Below are 23,729 nucleotides of genomic sequence, written 5' to 3'. Positions count from 1 at the left end.
TATGCTAGAAGCTTACAGAATAGAATGAATAAGAGTGCCTTTTCCTCAAGTACCAGGGAGAATAAAGCCTTAGAAAATATCAACAGTGTTTATTTTTTTTTTTTTAATTCTAGAGATAACAGAAGAAAAGTATCATCTGTTAACTTTTTAGGGTTTGGTGAGCAGGGAGGCACATTATAGTATAATAGTTTATTAATACATTGTAGATATCCAGCGGGGTGTCTGGTAAATTCCACCTACTACAGATAACATAATGGAAAAACTAATGTCTTTCTAAATATGATTCCTTCAAGATCTTTTTAATACACATTGCTTTTTATTTTTCTATTAGTATTTCTCATGTGTATTTGATTTTATTCCATAAAGATTAATAATACCTAGTATTTTGGTTTACAATGAATGGTTTGGATTTGCTATATCAGGTATTCAGCTGCGAAAAGTCGAAGAGCAGCGTGAACAGGAAGCTAAACACGAACGCATTGAAAACGACGTTGCCACCATCCTGTCCCGCCGCATTGCTGTGGAATACAGTGATTCGGAAGACGATTCAGAATTCGATGAAGTGGATTGGCTGGAGTAAGGAAAATGCATTGATAAATATTACAAAACTGAATGCAAATGTCCTTTGTGGTGCTTGTTCTTTGGAAATGTTTGATCATTCCAGTGTTTTGCTTTTTTCCCCCTTAAGATAAATAACCCTTTTTCTCCATAATTTTTGATTTCTAAGAAAAATATTAGCATACATTTCAACTAAGTGTTTTACAGTGGCTTATCTTTTTTATTTTTCCCTAAAAAGACACAATTTGGTCAAATAAACCACTAAGTATTAAGCATGGACAGCTGTTGTTTAGAGTAGCAGATTCAGTTTTTTGATATATCTTAATTGTGCACTTTGTGAATTTTAATTTAAAGAAAGCAACTGAGATTGAAATCTTGAGGGCAGCTGTATCTGTTAATGAGCCTTATTCCATTTTTTGATGTTTTAAAAGAAGAAACACTGACTTGATTATGTGAATACACTCAGAAAGTACATTTAGCTTGTAGTATTGAATTCTCTTAAAGGAATGCTTGAATTTCTTTAATTATTGTTTTATTGTTTTTAAATACTTGCTTTATTTGAATGTTTAGCAGTACCCCTTCCCACTTATATATTGTGTGGTACGATTTTGCTTGCCTATAAGAGTTTAAAGATTTTCATGTGAAATACTCTGACATAAACATACATGTAACTTACATAACTGTTAAGAATGATTTAATAAATGGTTCATTTTAAAGGTTCATGGGTGTTTCTCTTTGAATAAAATTATTTCTGAAAGTTTATCAAGTAATATAAAGTAGGCTCTTAATGCATAGATAGCCAACAAAGATTTAAAAATCCACTTATTGTCGCCCCCCCCACCCCCCACCCCAGGTTGGCTTAATTGTTTGGAGTGTCATCCCATACACTAAAAGTTGAGGGTTTGATCTCCAATCAGGGCACACGCAGGATTACAGACTTGATCCCTAGTAGGGAGCATACAGGAGGCAGCCTATCAATGATTCTCTCTCATTGATGTTTCTATTTCTCCCTCTCCCTCTCCCTTCCTCTCTCTGAAATCAATAAAAACATGTTTAAAATATCCTAATGGCTATAATAAAAAGCTTTGCTTTGCACTCTTAGTAGCTTTGCCTAGAACAGCAGATTGCATAGCCGTTTAAGGTTTCTTTTCAACCTTACAAAACTATATAATGTTGAATTTAACTGTTGAAAATATGGCACAGTTTAAAGTTTGTACTTATGGTCAAAAGACATAGCAAATAGTTTTTATACAGCTCAATTATAACCAGGTAACTAAAACATAATGGTACTGATGTTGGAGCATTTAAGGTTGATAAAAAGGAAATGGTTGAAGATTTCTTAATAATAGAAGTATATCTGTTGTAAAGCCTAGATGTATCTTAAATAGTTTATGATCTATTTCTTTTTGTTTTTTTTACCACATTCCTGGAAGATAAAGTATCCACAGACTGAAGAGTCCATACATGTAGTATTGACTTTAAAATCAAAATATCCTTCAGTCTAGATATTCAGCTTAACTTGCTGAGATAGTTTTGGAACATATCATTCAATGATCAATTTTAATATCCTAGGAGGGATGAAAGTTACTGGGTAATGATTACCTTTTTCTTTTTAAAAAAAATATATTTTATTTGCCGAAACCGGTTTGGCTCAGTGGTAGAGCGTCGGTCTGCGGATTGAAAGGTCCCAGGTTCGATTCCGGTCAGGGGCATGTACGTTAGTTGCGGGCACATCCCCGTTAGGGGGTGTGCAAGAGGCAGCTGGTCGATGTTTCTCTCTCATCGACGTTTCTAGCTCTTTATCTCTCTCCTTTCCTCTCTGTAAAAAATTAATAAAATATATTAAAAATATATATATATATATAAAATTGGTTTTTTTACAGAGAGGAAGAGAGAGGGATAGAGAGCTAGAAACATTGATGAGAGAGAAACATCGACCAGCTGCCTCTTGCACACCCCCTACCGGGGATGTGCCCACAACAAAAGTACATGCCCTTGAGCGGAATCGAACGTGGGACCTTTCAATCCACAGGGCGACGCTCTATCCACTGAGCCAGACCAGTTTCGGCGTGATTACCTTTTTCTTATTATGTTATTCTACAAGGTCATAAGCATAGAGTCAGAAGAAAAAAAAGTATCATGGGGAAATAATTGGTTTCACTTGTTTTGGTTGAAGGTCACCCATTTGCCTCCATGTTACCAAATCCAGTCCTTTATTTAATCTTTATTCTGTGTATACTCTACCTCCATGAAGGTGTCAATCCCTTTGGCTTTTGTTGTGACACTGTTCCTTCCTCCCAACAATGTTGGGACAGAAGAAGGGGAAGGAAATAGCTGGTGGAGTCTGGGGTGAAATTCAGTCATTGTGGAGAGAGAGGAAGTGTGTTTTTACCCTTCCTAAGTAAGGAATATTTGTAAGCTGCAGATTTTTAAGGCATTTTAAGCTATAACCACAACTTTTCCTAATTTATTATATATTTGGGCAGATGAGATGACTACTGAAGCATTTTCACATTACAAATATTTATTAAAAGATAAGTGACAACAATTGGATTGTGTTCTATAAATTATGAAACACTTCACTTTATTTCCACCTTTAGAAAGCTCTACCCTTTCTTCAACAATCATCTCACATCAATTTTTTCATGAAGTCTTCTCAGATCACCACAACAGGAATTCTAATTCCTTTTCATTTTCTCTAATTCTTTTATTACAAGCTTTCTTCAAGTGATACTTAATACCATTTTGTATCACAGTTATTACCTATTGGAGCTTGCCACATAGGTGACTCACAAGACAGCAAGGCCTTGTCTAAAATAGGCAACTCACAATCTCTCTTCATGTAAATAGGTGCAGAAATACCCCTTTTTATGCTGTCTACAAAGGTTCTTAAAATCATATTTTCCTAGACACTATTCCTGTTTAAAAAAAATTGTTTACCACTAATCACAGTAACAAGAATGACCTAAAATTAGTCCTGACTTTATCAAAACTGTGTGTTAAGTGTGTGTGTGTGTGCATGTGTGTGTGCAATTTAAGAAATGGAAAGATAGAATTGACTTCTAGCCAAAAGGTTGAAGTTATTAATATTTCTGAAGACATTTTTTAGGGCAGAGAGCAAAATTAATCAAGTTTTTTAGAAGGAATTCTAATGAATTACTTTCAAAACAGCTTTATCTTTGTCCTTAGTAAACATACAACTGCTGTTTCCTTGTTTGTTTTCACTCTGCTACATTTATCTTGACCCCAGCTTTTTTTTTTTTAAAACTACCTCCTTAAACTGGAGGAGGCATAAAGTAAATTATTTAAAGCTCCTAAATAGTTCAAGAGATTTCTTTTGGATTTCCCAATCCCTATATCATCCACATGATAAAAAAATGCAAATAAATCATTGCAGGATATTAATCATGCAGTATCAGGATTTAAGGATCACGTTGCTGTGTTTAATGAATGTGAAATTATCGTGGCTCTAAGTTGTGTCCTATAACTATAATTAATAGAAATCATCCTATTGAAGCCAAACAGGAGGCATTGGACCCTTGTAATACAAAGAGCGAGTCTTCTCCTCCCTTTATTCATTGCTGTACTAAGAACACATTTATTTATGTTCTCCATGACTTGGCTGTAGGATGCATCAGTAATCTGTTGCTTTTCAAGCCTGACAACCAGGCTCTGAATAAAGAATGAATACCACCCTTGAATGAACATTTCAGGCACTTTTTTTTCTACAGGCTAGTTATCAATACCTTTTTCTTAACTATTGTAAGGCCAGCTGCTCTGACTTTTTTTCTTTAAAAAAATATTTAAACACAACTGAGCATGTATTAAAGTCATCTTAGGATATTTATAGTTTCTCTTCCCTATAATAGATAAAAACTTTAGTGGTAATATTTTATCATATCTATGTAAGTATGAATTATACTCAAAGACTTCTTGATAAATTTATTTATCCATCCTGCCTTTAGGTAATTAGCTTTTCCAGTATTGCTACTATTTTGATACAGGACATTGATGTCTCCAGGAATAATAAAATTTTTCATCTACTTTTCTGACCTGGAAACAATCTAAAAGACACAAGAGCCATCAAATCACAATCTGTCTTCTATTGTAACATCTTCAAATATTACTTAAAAGTATTTCATTCTTATCTATGAAAGCTGTGAAATGTTACACCTCTGACTTTAAAGAAAATCTGTAAGAACTATTTATCTAGATCATTCCAGGTAAAGGAGTAAATCAATTATGCATGGTTTGTTTTTATATTTCTTTTTGTGTATTTTATATCTCCTTTTATTTAACAAAAATTTTTGATGCCTGCAGAGTTACTCTGCTGACTATGGAAGCCACAACTGTGAATAGACAGAGCCCTGCTTTCTGAGCATACAGAGAGATTGACAAAGAACAATGAATTTTATGTCAACAAGCTTCCCAGCACAGAGACCAAACCTAGTTTGGGAAGTCAGGAAAGGCCTCCAAGAGGAAATGGCATTTAAAGACTGAGGTGGGCCTCAGCAGGAAAACGTCAAAGGGAGGGTGGACAGTCTCCCAGGCAAAGGAAATAAGTGTGCGGATGTCTGGAAATGCTTGGCGCAAAGCATGCAAGGAGTGAAGTAATGAGGAATAAATTAGAAAGGTGAGCCAGGAACAAATCCTGAGAGGGTCTTAGGAACCATAGTAAGGAGTTTGTACTTCATTCCATGGGCAATACAACTGAGGAAGTAAACATACCAGAATAGCATTTTGGTAAGATGATAGACAGGTACAAATGCTAAATGAATGAGAAGTAAACTTGGAGGCCAAGGGACCAGTCAGGCTGTTACAGTAGGTGACATGATTGGGGATGGTGGCGACAGAGAAGATAGGTTACAAGATACAGTCAGTAGAGATTTAGGATGTGGAATACACTGGATGTGGTACCTGGAGAGGAAGGAGGCCAGGATAACTTCCAGAGTTCTGGCCCACTGACAACAGGACCCTTAGAGGAGGCGCTGGTGAGGGACACTGCTTGGGACTTAGGTAGGGAAAGGACCACAGACAGGGTTGGATTTGTGAAAGGAGACTTCCACAGGAAGGAGAAAAGGGCGGCTATGTAAACAGATTTGAAGGTCTGGTGCCAAAAAGTTGAAAACTTTTCCTTCTTATGGCATCTATTTTCTCTTTGAAGTAGATGACAGCACTGCTCAGGGTGATTGGGAAGCAGAAGGAGTGTCACCATTTTTAAGAAAAGTATATATGGTTTGAAGGAGTCATTGTGAAAAATGGGAGAGCCTCCCAGGGAGAGAGGAAATTGTCAATTTTGAAAACATTGTTGAAATCAATGACCTCAATGTTACAGTGGCTCCCGTCTGCAGTGTATGTGTGTTTATGTGTGTTGAGGTTTGTTTGTTTGTTTGTTTGTTTTTTCCGAAGACAGTTGCCAGAAAGAGAGTTGGATTCATCCAGTTGGGTTTTGGCTGTATTTCGGTTTGCAAGAACTATCTCTAGGGAAGACTCAATCTCCTTAGTCTCTTAATCCCATGGTTAAACTCCTATGTTGAAGCTGTTCTCTCACTTGCCATAATGCTAGTTTGATGGCCTTTTCTCATTAAGTCCACTCCCGTGGGCTCTCCTGGCTTGTCAGAACATGCAGATGCATCTTCTTTGTTTTTAAGACGTTACATTTCACCTCCCAGAGGCTCGACAGCATCTTGGTTTTCTTGCTTCCTCCGTTTGTACTGCAGTGCCTGCTTTTTATCGTGTTGCACCTGAGAATTTCTGCCCTATTCTCTTTTGAACATGCCCAGTTGTCCTTTATTGTGTCATCTTTCAATCTAGGAATCTTCTGAGAATTCTGCCAAAGATGATTCTGCCGTGAAGGTCATGCAATTCAAAACAGAGGTGGCAAGAGGAGGCTCTTTGGGACTTGACCTTTTACCCATTCCTTTGATGTCGGAGTCATCTCATCCGCTTCATTTACTTAGTTGGCAGGAATCCGTTTTCTTTTAAAGACACTGCCCTCAGATTAAAAATAAAGACAGCGCTTGGTTCTGTGAATTTTGTTTTTAGAGAATAGTAAGGCGAGGCTAAATTTTTAGATTTGATGCTTGGGTTGGTTAATTTTCCACAGCTCTTTGGCAATAAGCTGGGCTTTTTTTGTTTTTGTTTTTTACATTTTGGCCAACATCTCAGAACTGCCTGGCGGAGAGTCTCAGGAAAAGCATCTGGATAGTTCACTGTGAACCACTCCCCAGGATCAATAAAATAGCTCAAAGAGAAGGGCCTTCTAACCCTTTCATCTTGATATCAAAGACCAGCCATTCCTTTTGTTTGGTTGTTTCATCTTTTTTTTAATTTTTTTTATTTTATTTTTTATCATAAAACAAGCACTTTATCAGAAAAGTGCATAAAAATTTCAGCTCAGCAATCTGCTGCCATGTGAATAGCATCATTCAGGCCAAGAAATAGGATGTTGTCCTCAATCCAGAAAGTATCTCATGCTTTCTTCCAATTCCCACCCTTCTCTCACCTCCAACCCCAAAGGGAACCACTATCCTAATTTATGATAATCATTCCTGGCTTCTATCTAGACTTTTACCACCCACGTATGTGTTTCTGAATATAACAGTTTCATTTTGCCTATATTTTAAACTTCATATAAGTGAAATATTTTAGCATATGCCTTTTTATCTGTCATCTCTTAAAATCCACCCATGCTGCCGTTGGTAAACTGTGCTCTGTTCATTTTCATTGCTTTATAATAGTCCATGCTATACACCTACCACACTTTATCCATTTTGCTGTTCGTGGCTATGTTAGTTGGCAGTTTGGGGCTCTTATAGATAATACGCACGTGAACATTTTTTCACGTGTTTCTTATTCATGTGTAGGCATTTTTGTTAAGTGTATACCTCAAAGTAGAATTGCTCAATCATAGGCTGTTCAGCTTTAGTAGATAATGTCAAATGGTTTTCCAAAGAAGCTGTACCAGCTTATCCTGCCACCAGCCGTCCGAGAATTCCTGCGGCCCCACATCTTTGCAGGCCTCGGCTGTCATTCTGTTTAATTTTAGCTATTCCAGTGGGTTTGTGGCAGTGTCTCATTAGGGTTTAAATTTCCTTCTCCCTGGCTACTAATGAGGTTGGGCATCTTTTCATGTGTTTATGAGCTCTAGCTTACCCCTTTCTGTGGCTTGTTTTCTCACTTTAATGGTGCTCTTTGAAAGTAAGTTGCTAATTTTAATGTAGTCCACTTAGCAGTCTGGTTCATGGTTAGTGCTTTGTGTGCCCTGTTTAAGAAATATTTCTCAAACCTCCGCCTGTAAAAATGAGTTTTCTGCATTGTCTCCTGGAGGCTTTGTTGTGTTTCCTCTCACAGTCAGATTTATAATCCTCTGGAAATGATTGTGGTGCGCCACGTGAGGTCAGGGCTGCAATTCCTTTTGTTTTCCTGTGGATATTAGCACCTTTTATTGAAGACTGTTAGTGCTCTGCAGGTCCAGTTTATCAGAAATACATAAACACAGACAACTGTATGCCGGTATGTGTATTTATACTGACATTTGATTGATATAATTATGATGTTGACAATACAGATACACACAAATACGTAAGTCTTTATAGACTTTATTCTGTTCCACTGATCTATTTTTATATCAATATCACAGTTTTTTTTAACATGGTTATGTCCTTATAGAAAGATTTGATATCCAAGAAAGGTTGCCCATCCACCTTGTTGGTTTTCTTCACTATTACTGGTCCTTTACATTTCTATCCAAATTTTAGGATCCTATTGGCTGCTAACAAATTGGGCATTTAGAGGCAGCAGTAGCTGAGTTGACTTTGGTAAGTGGGAGGTCAGTATGGTCTTCTTTCCTGCCACTGTGGCCATGCTGTTCATATGCCCTCATGCCAGTTTTCCTGACCTTAGCATAACAGACCTACATCCGCTGAGCATTTAAATGTCTCTAGAATTCTGTGTCTCTAATGAACAGGTCTGTAGTTGTATCTGCATTCCATAGCCAGAATAAGGGCCTTTTTGTAAACTACCAAACGAGGCTCTCACCCATCGACTTTAACTGCTTCTTAAACTGCAAAGCATCACTGCAACTTGTCAATACCAGCCAACCCACCCCACTGTCATTTTAGGCCTTGTTCATTTCACTCCTGAATCATTTCATTATACAAACAGGGACAGCCACCTCCCCGGCTGTTTTCTCAGGCAGCTTGGCCACTACCCGTGCCAGGGACTGTCCATGCCCCACATACCAGTCAGGACGACATTCCTCTCTGCCTGCCAGGTAATGAAAGAGCCAGCCCAAACTCTGTCCTACCACCACCACCTGGGTTAGGTTAGGACCTCTGAGGTGCATAGGCCAAGACAGGGGTAGATGTGCAAGATGTTTGTTGGGGGAGGGGGTATCTATAAAGGGACAGGGGGGCCAGAGAAGGCATGTGGAGAGCCTTTGGTGAAAGGAGAGGAGGGGAAAGGAGTACTGGTTGAAAGGGGTCTTAGGCCGCAGTGTTACTCTAAGAAGGTTTGGCTAGGGCTATGGGGAGTCCTCATGCTAAAGTCGCCTGTGAGAGGAATGGTCCAGCATCACTAATCCCGCTGTGCTTAGTCACTGACTAGGAGCAGCAGAAGGTAAGCTGGCCGTGGCATGGACACAATAATAGATCCAGAAGAGCAACAGTTGGGGTCTCAGTGAACTCTGCTTCCCCCAGCACAGGCTATGAATGGTGCATTTTGTAGCCAACCAGAGAAAGTAACGGGGCCATCAAATCCCCTCAGATCTCGGCCTGGCAATTCTTTACTATCTTGTTATCTCTCAGGTGGTTTAAAGCATATGTTTTTACCACTTTATCCAGCTTTCTGATTGTCCTCAGCAAGAAGGTAGATCCCAAATTACCTAGTACCTGTTACCCCGAGGCCTGACAGCCGAGGCCTGCAAAGATGTTTAGGCCAGCAACCTCTCTTTTTTATCCCTTTTAACATGTAGACCATTTTGGGTACTTAAGAAAAGTAAAAATTATCAACCAAACATTTCCCATCTTGAGCATGAGTTACATAAAATGCCGTGTCCACATTTTAACTGAGCCCCTTAAGCTCACAATTAAACTGGCATTGCTGTGGAACTGCATGCAGCTGTGTTTAAAGACACAGGAAAAAAAAGAAAAAAAAAACAAACAATCCATGTTATTTTTAACTAACAAAGGGAAGTGTTCAAAAATAATAGATACAGAGGCTTACGTAAGTGGAGACAGTGCATCCCTGGAGTTTTCTGAAGAATGAGGAAGCAAGTGGCAGACCTGTCAAACGGCTCTCAATTTGCTGCCTGGGGACTTGCAGGATGCTATTTAAAGTTATACAGCTTATAAAAACTTCATCAAAAATCAAAATTCCTAGTGGCACCTCACTTTGAAGCATTCTTGCTTAAGGGAAGAATGTGTGTGTTTGAAGCATTTATGTACACTTCCAATTCTATTTTAACTCTTATGGTGACTTAGAGTCTTTGTGGAATACAAGTGGTGCCCAGCAGGTATCACTGGCAATACCTCTGCCAGGGGATAGAGACTGTCTTACTATCCTTCTGCTCCCAGATTTTGGTATAATACATGTCTTAAAATAAAACACTACCTGTCTAGAATCTTTGAGAAATAAATCATTGTGGATAAATCTCCTTTTCATATAATTAAGGGTTAAATTTTACATATTATAAAGGAAGTATTACTATTACTAGAGGCCCGGTGCATGAAATTCGTGCAGGGGAGGGAGTTGTTTCCCTCAGCCCAGCCTGCAACCTCTCCAATTTGGGACATCCCTCTCACAATCCAGGACTGCTGGCTTCCAATTGCCTGCCTGCCTGATTGCCCCTAACCACTTCTGCCTGGCAGCCTGATCACCCCCTAACCACTCCCGTGCCAGCCTGATGATGCCTAACTGCTCCCCTGCCAGCCTGATTGCCCCTAACTGCCCTCCCCTGCAGGCCTGGTTCCCCCCATCTGCCCTCTGCCAGCCCAGTCACCCCTAACTGCCCTCCCCTGCTGGCCTGATAGATCACAACTGCCCTCCCCTGCCAGCCATCTTGTGGTGGCCATCTTGTGTCCACATGGGGGCAGCCATCTTTGACCACATGGGAGCGGCCATCTTGTGTGTTGGAGTGATGGTCAATTTGCATGTTACCTCTTTATTATATAGGATTACCATTGCCACCTTCATATCACCACCCTATTAACAATCTGTGATTTTTGTGTGGTCACTGTCCTAAGTTGTTTACACTCTTTATCTCATTTAATCCTAAAAAGAGGATGAAGCCCTCGTTGTTCTGGCTCAGTCAATAGTGTCAGCCTTCAGACCAGAGGGTCCTGGGTTGGATTCCAGTCAAGGGCATGTACCTTGGTTGCAGGCTGCTCTCCAGCCTGGGCCCTAGTCAGGGCACATGCAGGAGGCAACCAATCGATGTGTTTCTCTCACATCAATGTTTCTCTCTGTTCTTTCCTTCTCTCTTCCACTCTCTCTAAAATTTAATGGAAAAATATCCTTGGGTGAGGATTTAAAATAAGTACTCCTGGGAACCTGAGTGAGGTAATTCTGAATCAAGGGAAAGGCTAGGGAGCACTCAGCTTAGTACTGTAACAATCCTGACACCAAGGACAGGGAAGGGTAACTCGGAGGCTGGGACCTGCTGATGGAGATGGAGATGGCATTGGATGAGTAAGCACATTGGGTAAGGAGCTGGTGGCCAAGAGCTGGGGAGAAAGGCATGATGGGGATTTCCTAACAGTGCCCAGAAGGCAGCAGGCCGGTTGTCTGGAGAGTTAGGAAAGCAGACTCCAACTGGTCAATATCCTGCTTCTCCAGAAACAAGGACAGTCTGTCCCGAAGGAAGGAGAACTCTTCCTAGCATGGGGGTTAAAAGCCCCCTTCCCTTCTCCCCTTCTAACCCCAAGGGCTGAGCACTAGGAAAGGGATTCACAGGGTAGTTCGAACCAGGTAGTTTTAATCTGTCAACCATTTGAGTTATTTAAGATTTGCCTTGCGATACAGTAAGGTTACAGCGGACAGCAATTATGTTGTGTTACAAAGAAGAGGGAAGAAAGGGGAAGGGTTCAACTAGGAAAGAAGAGAGTGAAGAAAAACCATGAATACAGGAGGCAGATGGTCCAGGTGAGACTGACCTTGTCCCTGTTGTGTAGGGAGAAGGACTTCTGAGTAGTGGCTAAAAGTAAACCAAAGCAAATGATTAGGTCTTGACAAGTTTGGGAAAGGGGAGTGTATGCCTGGGACTTAGGTGTCATCACAAGGAAAAAACAACATTCAGGATAATCATAATTTCCTTCCTTAGGAAGCAAGCATTGAAGGCTTTCTCTCTCTCTCTCTCTCTCTCTCTCTCTCTCTCTCTCTCTCTCTCTCTCTCTCTCTCTCTCTTAGTTGAAGAAACATATTCAGATTTCTTAAAAAGATTTTAGGCATAACCCCAATTATGCAAATATGAACGCATAGAACACATGGATGAAATATGCCAAAACTTCTCTAGATTATAAGATTGTCAGTTTTTCTATGGATAATATGCATTTTAAACATAACATTTATTTCAAAAGTAAGATTCACTTTAAAACCATATATTGAGCCGAAGCTGGTTTGGCTCAGTGGTAGAGCATCGGTCTGCGGACTGAAAGGTCCCAGGTTCGATTCCGGCCAAGGGCATGTACATTGGTTGCGGGCACATCCCCGGTAGGGGGTGCGCAAGAGGCAGCTGGTCAATGTTTCTAGCTCTCTATCTCTCTCCCTCTCTGTAAAAAATCAATAAAATATATTTTAAAAATAAATAAATAAGTAAAAAATAAAACCATATATTGAAGTTTAAGAAAAATCTACAGAAGAGCTCATTGATGCTGGATAAGAATCACTACCCAGGACCAATCTGGGTTAGGAGCTAAAGAAAGATACAACGCCCTAGATTTGGCTCAGTGGATAGAGTGTCAGCCCACAGACTGAAGGGTCCTAGGTTTGATGCTGGTCAGGGGCATATACCTTGGTGGCATGCTTGATCCCAGTCCTTCTTCGGGAGGTGAGTGGGAACGTAGCCAATTGATGTGTCTCTCATATTAATGTTTCTCTCTGTCTCTCCCCCTCCCTTCCACTCTCTAAATATAAATGGAAAAGTACCCTCAGGTAAGGATTAACAAAATAAAGACACACACACACTACATGTGTATATACATATATGCAGAGAAAGAGAGAGTGCATGTTTACTTTTGGTGCCTTTCGTGTTCTCCTTCCAGAATATAATTCCCTCCTCATGCCCAAGGCCCTCTCCATCTCATCCACCCCACACATCCTTTCCTAATGACCTCGGTGCTGCCACCTCTGTCCACTGTGCTGGCAGTTCTTTATTATACACTATCAGTAAGCTAACAAGCTAATCACCACAAAGGTTTATCACTAATAATTTATTTTATTAATGAAAGATAGTAAAGACCAGCAAGGCTTAAATAAAAAGAACCATAACAGGTGGTTTGGGGCACCTGTTTGGGAAGTTTGGGCCAGTGTTTTCTGGATGCCTCTTAACTATGCCCAAGACCTGAGGTTGTGAATTGATTGTGTGGCTTTAGGTGTATTGGTTATCTTGTGATTTTGTTACCAGGAGAAAGCCTATAAGAGACACCTCAACAAACATAGCTGTGGAGAAAGGAATATCATGCTTAATCCAGCTGTGGCCAGCTCAGCTCTTCCAGCCCTACTGGTGCATGTGTGTGACCCTGAAGAGCCCTATTTTTCTTCGGTAAAACTCACATTTTCCTAGACATGGCCTCTTGATATCTTGGAATGAGTTAAATTGTGCCAGGCATTCCATTATCCACTATGAGATCTAGTCTGTCTGGAAGTAAGAAAAGAACTAAAGAATGGGATATGAAACAGAGCCATCTCTGGGCTGGCTTAAAGTTAAAATACTTCATTCAGTTTCTCGGGAAGTTGATTGAAAGAAGAAAATACATATTATCTTGTAAATTTAATATATTCTCCCAGCATGAGCTACCATTCAGACATTTTTATGTACTTCTGTGCTTCATCAACAAGATTTATTAGACCTCTAACATCGCTATTTGATTCAGCCTTATATTTTCAGCAGGAAATGACATGTCTTCTCAAACAAAATGTGGAGTTCTTTCAGATGTGCTCCATTTCCATATCTAAAAATAATGCTATCAAATTGAAAATTTTTATCAATACAGTGTAAGCTGTCTTAAGGTTATATGTGGCTTTAATTTGATGTCTGTTAACCAAACTAACCGGTAAAAGCACCAAACTCACTATGTTTCTTTATTGGGATCCTGCTGAAATTCACACACACACACAAAAGAGAGAAATTATTCAAAAACAATATGGAATAGAAATTTTTCCTCTTGTGGTATTTTAGAAAAAGCTACCCTCGTTAAATGCCCAAACACAGAGGATGCAGTATCTAAATGATAATACTTCTAAATAAAATATTTTTAACCACTCAATTTAAATTCTTAAGATTACTGTTACTTTTAAATAGATCAACAAACATTAATTAACATTTATGTGACAGGCATTTTATATACAGAGAAAGCACGCAGCAAGAATATTCTGCAAACACTTGTATAGCTCCACAGTGTAATAATAATAAAAATCATGATGAAAAAGACCCATTCATTCAATGTCTTTTCAGATGTTCTTACGTCCTCAATGGTGTCAGTTTCTCCACACCCTGATGGGTCACAGATCTGCCTTTCATTGAGATGATATATTCAGATGGACCTTGTTTCTCCTTTAGCTGAAGAAACTATTATTTTCATGTCACTGCCTTAAAAATCTTCCTTTGGCATATACATTATTTTTTTTTAAAGACATGGATGTAGAATATATTTCTATGTAGTGTCTTTTAACCGCCTTATCTCCACTGTCAGGGTTGCTTGCTTGAAGCAGAAGTGAGAAGTTGTTGGCTGAGCTCAGTTGAAATTGGATCTCCTGCCAGTGGACAGCCTGACAATGAAGGGTTATGTATAAAAGGGTTTATGTTGCCCCGATGGGCAATGACAATTTAAAGATAACTCTGAAGGTTCCTCACGTCTCTGCCAATCAGTGTGCGGCTTAACTGCTATCGTCCGTTGCCACATGTGGATGCAATCACTAGACCCTGGGATACCAGAGGGAATCTCAAAATGGTTTAAAAAAATACTGCTTTTTAATCCCTTTGGTCAAACTATTATTTTTTTAATTTAAAAAAATTTTAATATATATATATATATATATATATATATATATATATATATATATATATATATATTATTGATTTTTTACAGAGAGGAAGGGAGAGGGATAGAGAGTTAGAAACATCGATGAGAGAGAAACATCGATCAGCTGCTTCCTGCACACCCCCTACTGGGGATGTGCCCATAACCAAGGTACATGCCCCTAACCGGAATCGAACCTGGGACCTTTCAGTCTGCAGGCCGACGCTCTATCCACTGAGCCAAACCGGTTTCGGCTCTTTGGTCAAATTTTAACCAACTAAAATTACTTGCAAAATTGAATACCTGAAAAATCTGAAGTATAATAAAATGAAATGTTTCAATTACAATAGTAAAAATACTGACAGCTAACCCTCCTATGGCTTTACTATATGCCATGCTCCGTTCTAAGTGGTTTACTCGCCTTATGTCATTTCATCTTCACAACCACTCTTCAGGGTGGATATTAATGTGGTCCTAGAATCCAAGGCAGAGCTAGTTAACCCAGGTTTGACAAATGTCTGGAGGTCACTTGAGGCAGTGCTAGTGTTGAACCCAAATATCCTGGCTCCAGAGTTCATGCTCTTCACCACTATCCTGTTCTACTTACCCAGTGGGGACACCCTCAGTGTTGGATGCCTGGAGGAGGGGGATCCATGTGTGTCTTTAGCTGGACTTTTGGCAAACCTCGCTGGATTAGAACTGGTGGCTGTTGTGTGCATGCATTATTGAGTTCCTGGCTCTGGTCTGAGTGTGCTTGCTCATGATAACAGATCAGTCGTTTCAGTTGCATTCAACACTGCTGGAGATGTGGGGAAGGGATTGCTTCTTTAGAAGAGCCATGTGCTTCCATCAAATCTTTGGGTGTGGTGATGGAGCTTTCATTCTTCTTCAACATTATTAAATATTATATAATCCCAGTCAGGGAAGACTTCCTCTGGACCAGAGAAAAATCTCACCAAAACAGGCTGTCAGGAAATATGGAAAAAACTTACCTAACCTCTGATGTTATCCCTTAAATAAATAGATGGCTAGAACGTACCTCACGTGATAGTAGGCCTAAAGCTCCATCATTGGGCAATAGCCGGTTCAGGTGAGAAGAGCTTTGGAATGAAATGTTCCCAATAAAGCAGAATTAGTCTTGGGATTGACCAACAGTGTGCTCTGAGGACTACTAGCTCATCTAAAAACTGAACCCTAGAACCCACTCATTCCACTCCTGCAGGTGCATTCTTTTTTGTCTTGAGGCCGTATTTCTTCCTGAGTCTCCTTTTAAAACAGCTGGGAGAGGGCGGAGCTTCTGCCTTTATCAGCCCACACCTGATACTGCTCATCACCCCAGCAGGGGTTAGATGACAGGCCTCTAAGAAGAAGAATGGCCACGGAATCAGGCAGAGGAGTGAGGAGAAAAGGTGCCGAGGAGGCTCGGAGACGAACTCCATTACCTCACAGATTTTCCCATGCCTGGTCCGGCTCCGAAATCTGATGAGCACAGCATTCAACCTAGAAAAAAAAACCAAGGCTTTTGAGAGCCCTTCACAAAGAGTGTCTTGTTTGCCAGTGGTCCCCCATTCATCTGGTTGCTTGAGCTTAAGATCTTAGGTTCTAAGACAGGGTGGCTGTCCACGCCTTTCTCTCCATCCCCTGAACCCGGTCAGTTATTGGTCGCGTCCTATTTCTTTGCATTGTTTCTTCTCTTTACCCCTTCCTCTGGATTCCAGCTTTTAACACCGCAGCTCAGACCCTGGTCCTCTGCCCAGATTACTGAGTGAAAGGCAGTGGGTGAGTCATAAACTCCTCTGAGATGTGTAATTCCCAAGTGAGGTCAGGAGTCTCAATAGTCTGCTGTTCATCAGCACTGTTCCACCCTAACTGCACGTTCAGGACCACTTCCCAGCGAGAGGCACTTTCACTGAGAAAGTGGGAGGGGGAGGGGGAATCCTGAATGGGGTCAAGGGACTCAAGAGGCTGAATGAGGTCAGGATTCGAGAGGCTTTATGGGGTCAGGGACTCAGGAGGGGAAGGACACTAATTCTGTACCCCCAGGTACAGAAGGGAAAGGAAGAGAGCAGGACGCGGTAGGCACCGCTGAGAAATACGAGTATGACAACTTTTAAGGTTCTGGATCCTCTGTAGGAGCCCTTTTCATCCCCCTTAAAAAATGCCAAGAAGAAGAATCTGCATGCTTGATATCAGGGATGAAGGAGAAAAGGTAAAAACAAAAAGTAAGTTACTGATCATCCATATACATAATACTTGCTTATCTATGCATAAACCATCCCTGCAGAGACACGCCAAGAACTGGAAACTGGTGGCATGGGAAACCGTAATTTGAGGGGCTTCTTTTGCTCCAGGTTTTTTTTGTTTTTGTTTTTGTTTTTTTCACGACAACTATAAAGAATTTGATAAGAAGAAGACATGAGCTCACCCTGTGATTTCAACACTTAAACATTTCAACACTTAAACACAAAAAAATTGTCGCAACTACAAAAATCCATCTATTTTGTTGAGTGCCTCCTCCCTGTGGAACGGGTGGAGCCTCACCCAGGGGCCTGCAGGAGGCACCCTGAGCCTGCCTGAGCCCTGCGAGTGTCCTGGTCCCGAGCGTGTGCTGATCTCTTTCTGTGTCCCATGCCAGCTGCCAGCTTACCCCAGACTGGCCACACCTGGGCTGAGGTACCCACTGCAAAGAAATCTCATTCTGTTTGCAGGAGTTCCAAACGCACTCTCCCTCCATGGCCCTGCTCATCCTCCTTCCTCACCTGCCACTTCTTGTCCCGGGAGAACTTCGGCAGGTTTCTGCCCTTCGCGTGCCCTCTGCGTGCAGGGAGGGCCTGTGGGCTCTCCGGAACGGCTCCCTCTCCCTGCCGCGTGGCCGTGGGAGGGCTGCCACGGCCCACCTGGTTGGGGGCACGGAAGGAACAGCTTCCAAAGCAAGTTGCTATAGTTACCACGTCTCCCCCGCTGCACAGCAGCCACCGACACTGCTCTCTTCGGCATCGCTCTGCCAGGCGCGCCTCGGGTGCGGCAGCTCGGGGGTTTTGTTATGAATCATCTTCGCGACCACCTCTGCGTGGGCCACTCCGCGTGAGGAGCACAGGGGCTCCATTGTGTGAGCACGTGCACACCCACACGCCGTGCACGCCTGTTTCCAGTGTGACGTGCCTTACAGCACCGATGTGTTCCAACTGGGATTTCTTGCGCTGAATCTGTTTTAGAGGGTTTCTACAATAATAGATTGCATGTGGAATTACCTTGTACATGCCAGAGCCATGCTTGCTTCTATGTTTCTGAGCACACATGATGTGCATGGAAATTTCCCCCAATTCTTTTCTCAGTAATTATCTAGTTCATATCTCTAAGAGAGAAAAAAAAAAAAAAAAAAAAAAGGTTGACTGTAGATGGAATGATTCATCTGTGAGCATTTTTCCAAGTTAATGTTTCAAATCAGAGCCATTGTTGAGCGTTCTGCATTGTTTGTGCCTGCCGGGAATGACCCAAATTGTGACATGTGGAGCCTCATTGAGCTCCTTTCTTACCTGCGGGGCACCGTGTTCTAAGCAGAAATTAGGAACACGAGTGCCCTGGCTGGTGCATGTCATACAACCTTTCTCTTCCCCAGCTCTCGAGGAAACACACTCAGAGACCACCAGCCAGGGCTGCAGTTAGTTCCGGGTCACAGGGCAGTGTGGTGACAGAGGGCCATGTGACCCCAGACCTTCCTTCCTGGCCCCTGTCCTACACCCACTCCCTCTCCGTGTGCTCCCCACTGTCTCACCCGGCCAGGTTGGGTGGGCCCCTCTCTGAGCTGACCTCCTGGCTGGAGACTCTGCTTTGCACTGCTCTCTGATGGCAGCCCCTGACTCTTGGGCCCCTATCACCCTGATCCAAGCGCTGACTCCTCACTGGTCTCCATCTTCTCTTCCTATTTTGTTCTCTGTTGCAGCCAGTAGTAATTTTTTAGAAGTGTGCATCTGATTATCTCATGTAACCACTTCAAATACTTTATAGACGTCCCATTGCTCTGCCCCACTTGGCCCCTCTCTGGCCTCGGCTCGCAGCACACCCGCTTCCGTCTCCCTTCCCACCCCATGGCCTGTCACTCCTGGCCTCCGCTGTCCCCTCTGCCTAGACACCCAGCGTCTGCTCCCCCGCTCTGCCTGCAGCCAGCCCGGCCTGCACTCCCTGAGGAAGCCGGAGTGGGCCAGGGCCCCTGTGACACTCTCACAGCACCTGTGCCTCCTTCTCTTGGCCCCGATGCAGTTATAGATGGACTCCTATTGGTCTAATTCTGTGATTAGTGTCAGTTTTTCTCTCTAGACTTGGTGAGCTCTTGATGGTTTTTGAACGGACCTTTCCCCTCCCCGTCATGCTCCCAGCTCTGCCGCAGGGACTGGCTCCCGGTGGGGGCTCTGGTGCAATGTGAGTGGCCAGGAAGCAGCAGGAGGGGCCTTGCGGGGTGAGTGCACCAATGAGGGGTGCAGGGACCACAGCTGCTGGGGTACCCACAAACTGCTGTGCATCTGACGTTGATAATTCCTCTCGCTACCAAAATGGCAGGACTCTTCTATGTTTTTAAAGTGATCCACTCACTTTAAAGAACTTTTTTGTTGTTGTTGTTGTTCTCCCAGTGTTTTTGTACAGCTTTTAGGGAGAAAGCCAAGCAAGACAACGTGGAGCAATCACCTCCTTTGAGACGCGGGCACTTAACTGGCTGTGAGTGCTGAGAGCTGACCCTGAGCCTCTGCCCAGGGTCCCAACAGCTCCAGAGCGCCTCTGGCCAGGACTGGTCAGGACAGCTGCCCTCCTCATTCTCTAGGGGAGAGAGAAGCACCAGGAGAGCAGGGGGCTGAGCCTGGCCAGGTCCAGGGGACAAAGCCACACGGTGACTTCGGATGGAAGAGCGACACGGTGCCCATGGCAGCTGTTGGAGAGCAGCAGCCTCTGCGCCTCTCAGGTGGGGGAGCTCACAGCTCGGGTGCTTTTTTGGCGTCAGGTGGGCTCAGGTGTTTCTGCTATAACACAAACAGGATGACCTCTGTGAAAGGCCTGAGGCAGGCCCAGACAGGCTCACACTTAGAAACATCTCAGTGTGCAGCAGGCAGTGTGGGCAGGAGGGGAGAGGGGGGGTTAGAGTGAGGCCCAGGAGAGCTCTCAGCGGTGCGCGCCCAGCAGAGGGCCTTGGCTCTGACAGGGATCCACACCTGACTCTGCCATGGAAACAGCCAGCCTCCCCCAGCTCTGAGCTTCCCAGGATGGGGGTGGAGGGCAAGAGGTGGGAGGCAGGGAATGTTGAGGAGCCCTCCTGGTGGCAGCCAGCCCTGGAGCCTGGCTGGTGGTCTCTCCTCAGCACAGCTTCAGCCTGAGGGGTGTGCCCAACTCCGGGCCTGTGGTTCCCACTTTCCTGGGAATTTTTGACATGAAAGAGATGGTAACCCTGGTGCAAAGGAGTGTGTGTGTGAGAGAGAGAGAGAGAGAGTGTGTGTGTGTGTGTGTGTGTGTGTGTGTGTGTGTGATGTAATATAGGCACAGGACAGGGCATGGTGCTTACCTGGGAGCAAACAGGTAAGACTACCCTCCATTCCTGCCCCAGTGAGGACCAGAATCCCTGAGAACAAGAAGGCATCCAAAGGTTTGGGAGGCAGGCAGGTTTTGTCATTGAATATCATTCCCCATTTGACCAAGTTACTTCAGTTCCCAGAGCGCAACTATGATATTTGCCTCTGGGCTTGTCCAAGGAAACAGACTGAGGCAGAGGATCTGTGTGCAGGAAGGTCCTTGGAGAATGTCCATGGGGACAGCATGTGTAGGGAAGGGCAGGGATGGAAGCAGGATGGGCAGGGGCTGAAGTGGGGACAGTCACAAGGCCAGTCTCACAGGGAGCTCAGTGGGTGGCCTCTGAGAGCAGCACCACCCTGAGTGAAGGGGCCAGGCCTGTGTGCCCCACCCACAATCCTGAATGAACCGGCTGCTGGACACCGGCTGCCCCTGGGAGAGGGCGTGACCTTGAGTAAGGAAAGTGGCTCAAACACTTGCTTCTCCTCCCCACCAGCTGAGGAGGACCCGGGCATCAAACTGCACAACTACTAAATGGAAAAACATCTATATTATATGGTAGGAATTAAAAATAAATGAGTAAAACCTAACGGGTTCATCTTCTCCCAGCCTCGTTCTTGGAAAAAGTGGCATTGTGCTACTAAAGGTCTGAGCTGTCCTTAACTTAAACTCAGCACCCCACATCAGGGAGGGAGCTTTTGTGGTTCAGACTGTGTAGGGGAGCAGGCTGGATGGGTGCAGCCCAGAGGGGGTGGAGAAACACCTGGAGACAGAATGGTCTTGAGTTAAAGGGGAGGGAGGGAAAGTCTCTAGAACGAAGAGAAGATCCGAGGGCATGGATTCTGATTACTGAGGGTTGGTCTCATACCATTTCTGTTACCCCGCAGAAGATGGGTATGCACTGGGGTGACTGGGGCGGGGGCTGGGGGCGGGTGGGGTGACACTTCCCGTTGTTCTTTTGAAAATCACAGAGAAAAGCCCCTGGGCTGGTGCCTGGCAGAAAAGCAGCAGATCTGCCTGTCAGTGGACTGCATGGAGTCCCCTGAGAGGCCAGTAGGAATTGAAAAGTGATGCCCTTTCCAGAACATTCTAGGCTACATAAGGTCCATTCTCCTGGGACTTTTCATGACCCTGGGGAGGGAAAGCTCCCTCCATCCATCACTGAGATTGACAGTTTTCACTAGCTAGGTGGGTTGGGGCCTAGAGTGGTTATCTGATTTAGGGAACGTAAACATTTTGTGGAGTCAATGTCATGCCCACCTTGAAATTTGGCACCAACCAAGGGCCCAGCACCCAGTGGGCACACAATGAGAAATCACTTTCTTTTTCCTGTCCTGTCAGAGATATACCTAAATGTTGCAACCAGTTGAAAACCTTTCCCTGTTTTTTAAAAAAACAACAGTGAGAGAAAGACATGCTTCTTTGTTACACTCTCTAATCAATTCTATACATTTATTAAATATTTACTATGTTAGTTTCCTCTAAGATGGCAAACTAAATCAGGCTGCTTGCTCATCAATACTGAAGAAACATAGAAGCAAGAGGGAAATGTGCATTTGGGGACAAAAACAAATAAAAGCAAAAGAAACACCCCCCCCCCCTCAGTAAGCACTGAGAAGGTTGTTCTGAACTCTTATGAGTGAAGGGGTGGCTGCAGCTTGTCGGGGGACCCAGAGGCAGAGTGAAGAGACCGGCTTGAGAAGTCTTAAAGGCCGTCCTTGCATCTCCCTGGAGTAGCCTATAACCGCCATTGCCCGCCTCTCCTGTGCAGAGCTCCGGGCAGTACCTGAACTATCGGTGCAGGTGTCTTCAGGGAGACTCCTGGCAGCACAAAAGTCCTGCTCCGAGGAAGTGATGGCTGGGGATGTGGACTAAACCGCTGACCTCTGAGCCATCCCTCACCCCTCTGTCTCTACCCCCCAGGGTTGGGGGACTGCATCACAGGGACTACCTTCTCCCAATCCTGCTGAAAGACTGAAAGATGAAATCTTGACCAAAGGAGTCGCCACTGGAAAGCCAATTCCCCAGGGGAATCACTAGTGATTCTCTGGTGCCTGGGTCTCTCCATCCCAGGGCTGAGAGCTTCTCTTCCCCTTAAACTCACTGGAACCGACCCAGTCTGGTGTCTTTGGCCCTTTCTTTGTGCACATTACAAAACAGAGCCGAGAGAGAATGAACAGGGGATATAAGGAGAGGAGAGGAACAGAAGCTCACAAGCCAAGTGACTGGAGAAATGCCACCACTAAACAGCACAACATATGCCGCTGGGCAGAAGTATTTGAACAGATGAGCCAAGAACTTAAAATAAGCACTATAAATACACACACTAAGGAAACAGGGAAGATATTAGCAAGAATAAAAAGTCACCAAGCCCTAACCGGTTTGGCTCAGTGGATAGAGCATTGGCCTGCAGACTGAAAGGCCCCAGGTTTGACTCCAGTCAAGGGCATGCACCTTGTTTGTGGGCTCGTCCCCAGCAGGAGGTGTGCAGGAGACAGCTGATCAATGTTTGTTTCTTATCGATGTTTCTAACTCTCTATCCCTCTCCCTTCCCAAGTCACCAAAAATAACCAACTAGAATGTTGGGTGTGGAAAAGGTAAGTAATAAAATAAAGAACACAATAGATGGGATAACTAGTGGGAGTGAGACAGCTAAAGAACAATTAGTGAGCTGGAAGATCAGATTGAGAAGTTCTCCCAGAATGCACATAAAAGGGTGGGATAAGAAAGGAAATAGATATTTTAAAAGATATAACCAAAATAAATGGAAGATAGAGGAATGTCTACCTTCACATAATTAGAATCCTAGAAAGAGAAAAATAAAAAACAAGAAATGGCAATATGTAAAGAAAAAGTAAAGACAAAGTTTCTGGTATTAAATTATTATATCAAATGATAATTTGATATAGTAATTTACATTTGTTAGTCAAATATAAGAGCATAATAAATTATTCTCAGATATATAAAGCTTCAATATGATAAACATTACATGTGCATAAAAGGAAGAATACATTAGTTTATTTAAAACATAATACAGCAAAACCAAGTGAGGTTTATTCTAGGAAGAAAAGGATAGCTCAATGAAGGAAAATTGTATAATTTCTCACATTCCACACATATAAGGGAGAATTATATAATTATTTCCATCTTTGTAGAAAAAGCTTTTGAAATGCTCATTACTGATTTTCAGTAGGTATAATCATCTTTCCAGAAAAAAATAAGCATGAAAAAGCAATTATTAATAATAATAAAATTAAAATTCAGCAATATTACTGAATAAAGATCAACCTAACTTATACTATATAATAAAAATTAAGATACCATTCATAATAGAAACAAAAAACTATAAAGTATCCAGAAATTCACTTCACTAATAGGATA

At 42.8% G+C, this 23,729-nt stretch overlaps 1 protein-coding gene across 9 annotated transcripts in view; it reads left to right on the top strand.

The window, feature by feature from the left end:
* WASF1 (WASP family member 1) overlaps positions 1 to 1,278 on the top strand; it is a 29,958-nt gene extending 28,680 nt beyond the window's left edge. For all 9 annotated transcript variants that reach the window (XM_084890767.1, XM_084890772.1, XM_084890770.1 and 6 more), the window contains one exon: positions 423 to 1,278. In XM_084890767.1, coding sequence (XP_084746893.1) covers positions 423 to 580 — 158 coding nt within the window. In that variant the 3' untranslated portion in view covers positions 581 to 1,278. The remainder of the gene's footprint in view (positions 1 to 422) is intronic.
* The last annotated feature ends 22,451 nt before the right edge of the window (positions 1,279 to 23,729 follow it).

Source organism: Pipistrellus hanaki (genome assembly GCF_964339955.1).
Source record: "Pipistrellus hanaki genome assembly, chromosome: 7".
Classification (NCBI taxonomy): Eukaryota; Metazoa; Chordata; class Mammalia; order Chiroptera; family Vespertilionidae; genus Pipistrellus; species Pipistrellus hanaki.
Note: the sequence above shows the minus strand (reverse complement) of the source record. Positions and strands in the feature narration are given on the sequence as shown.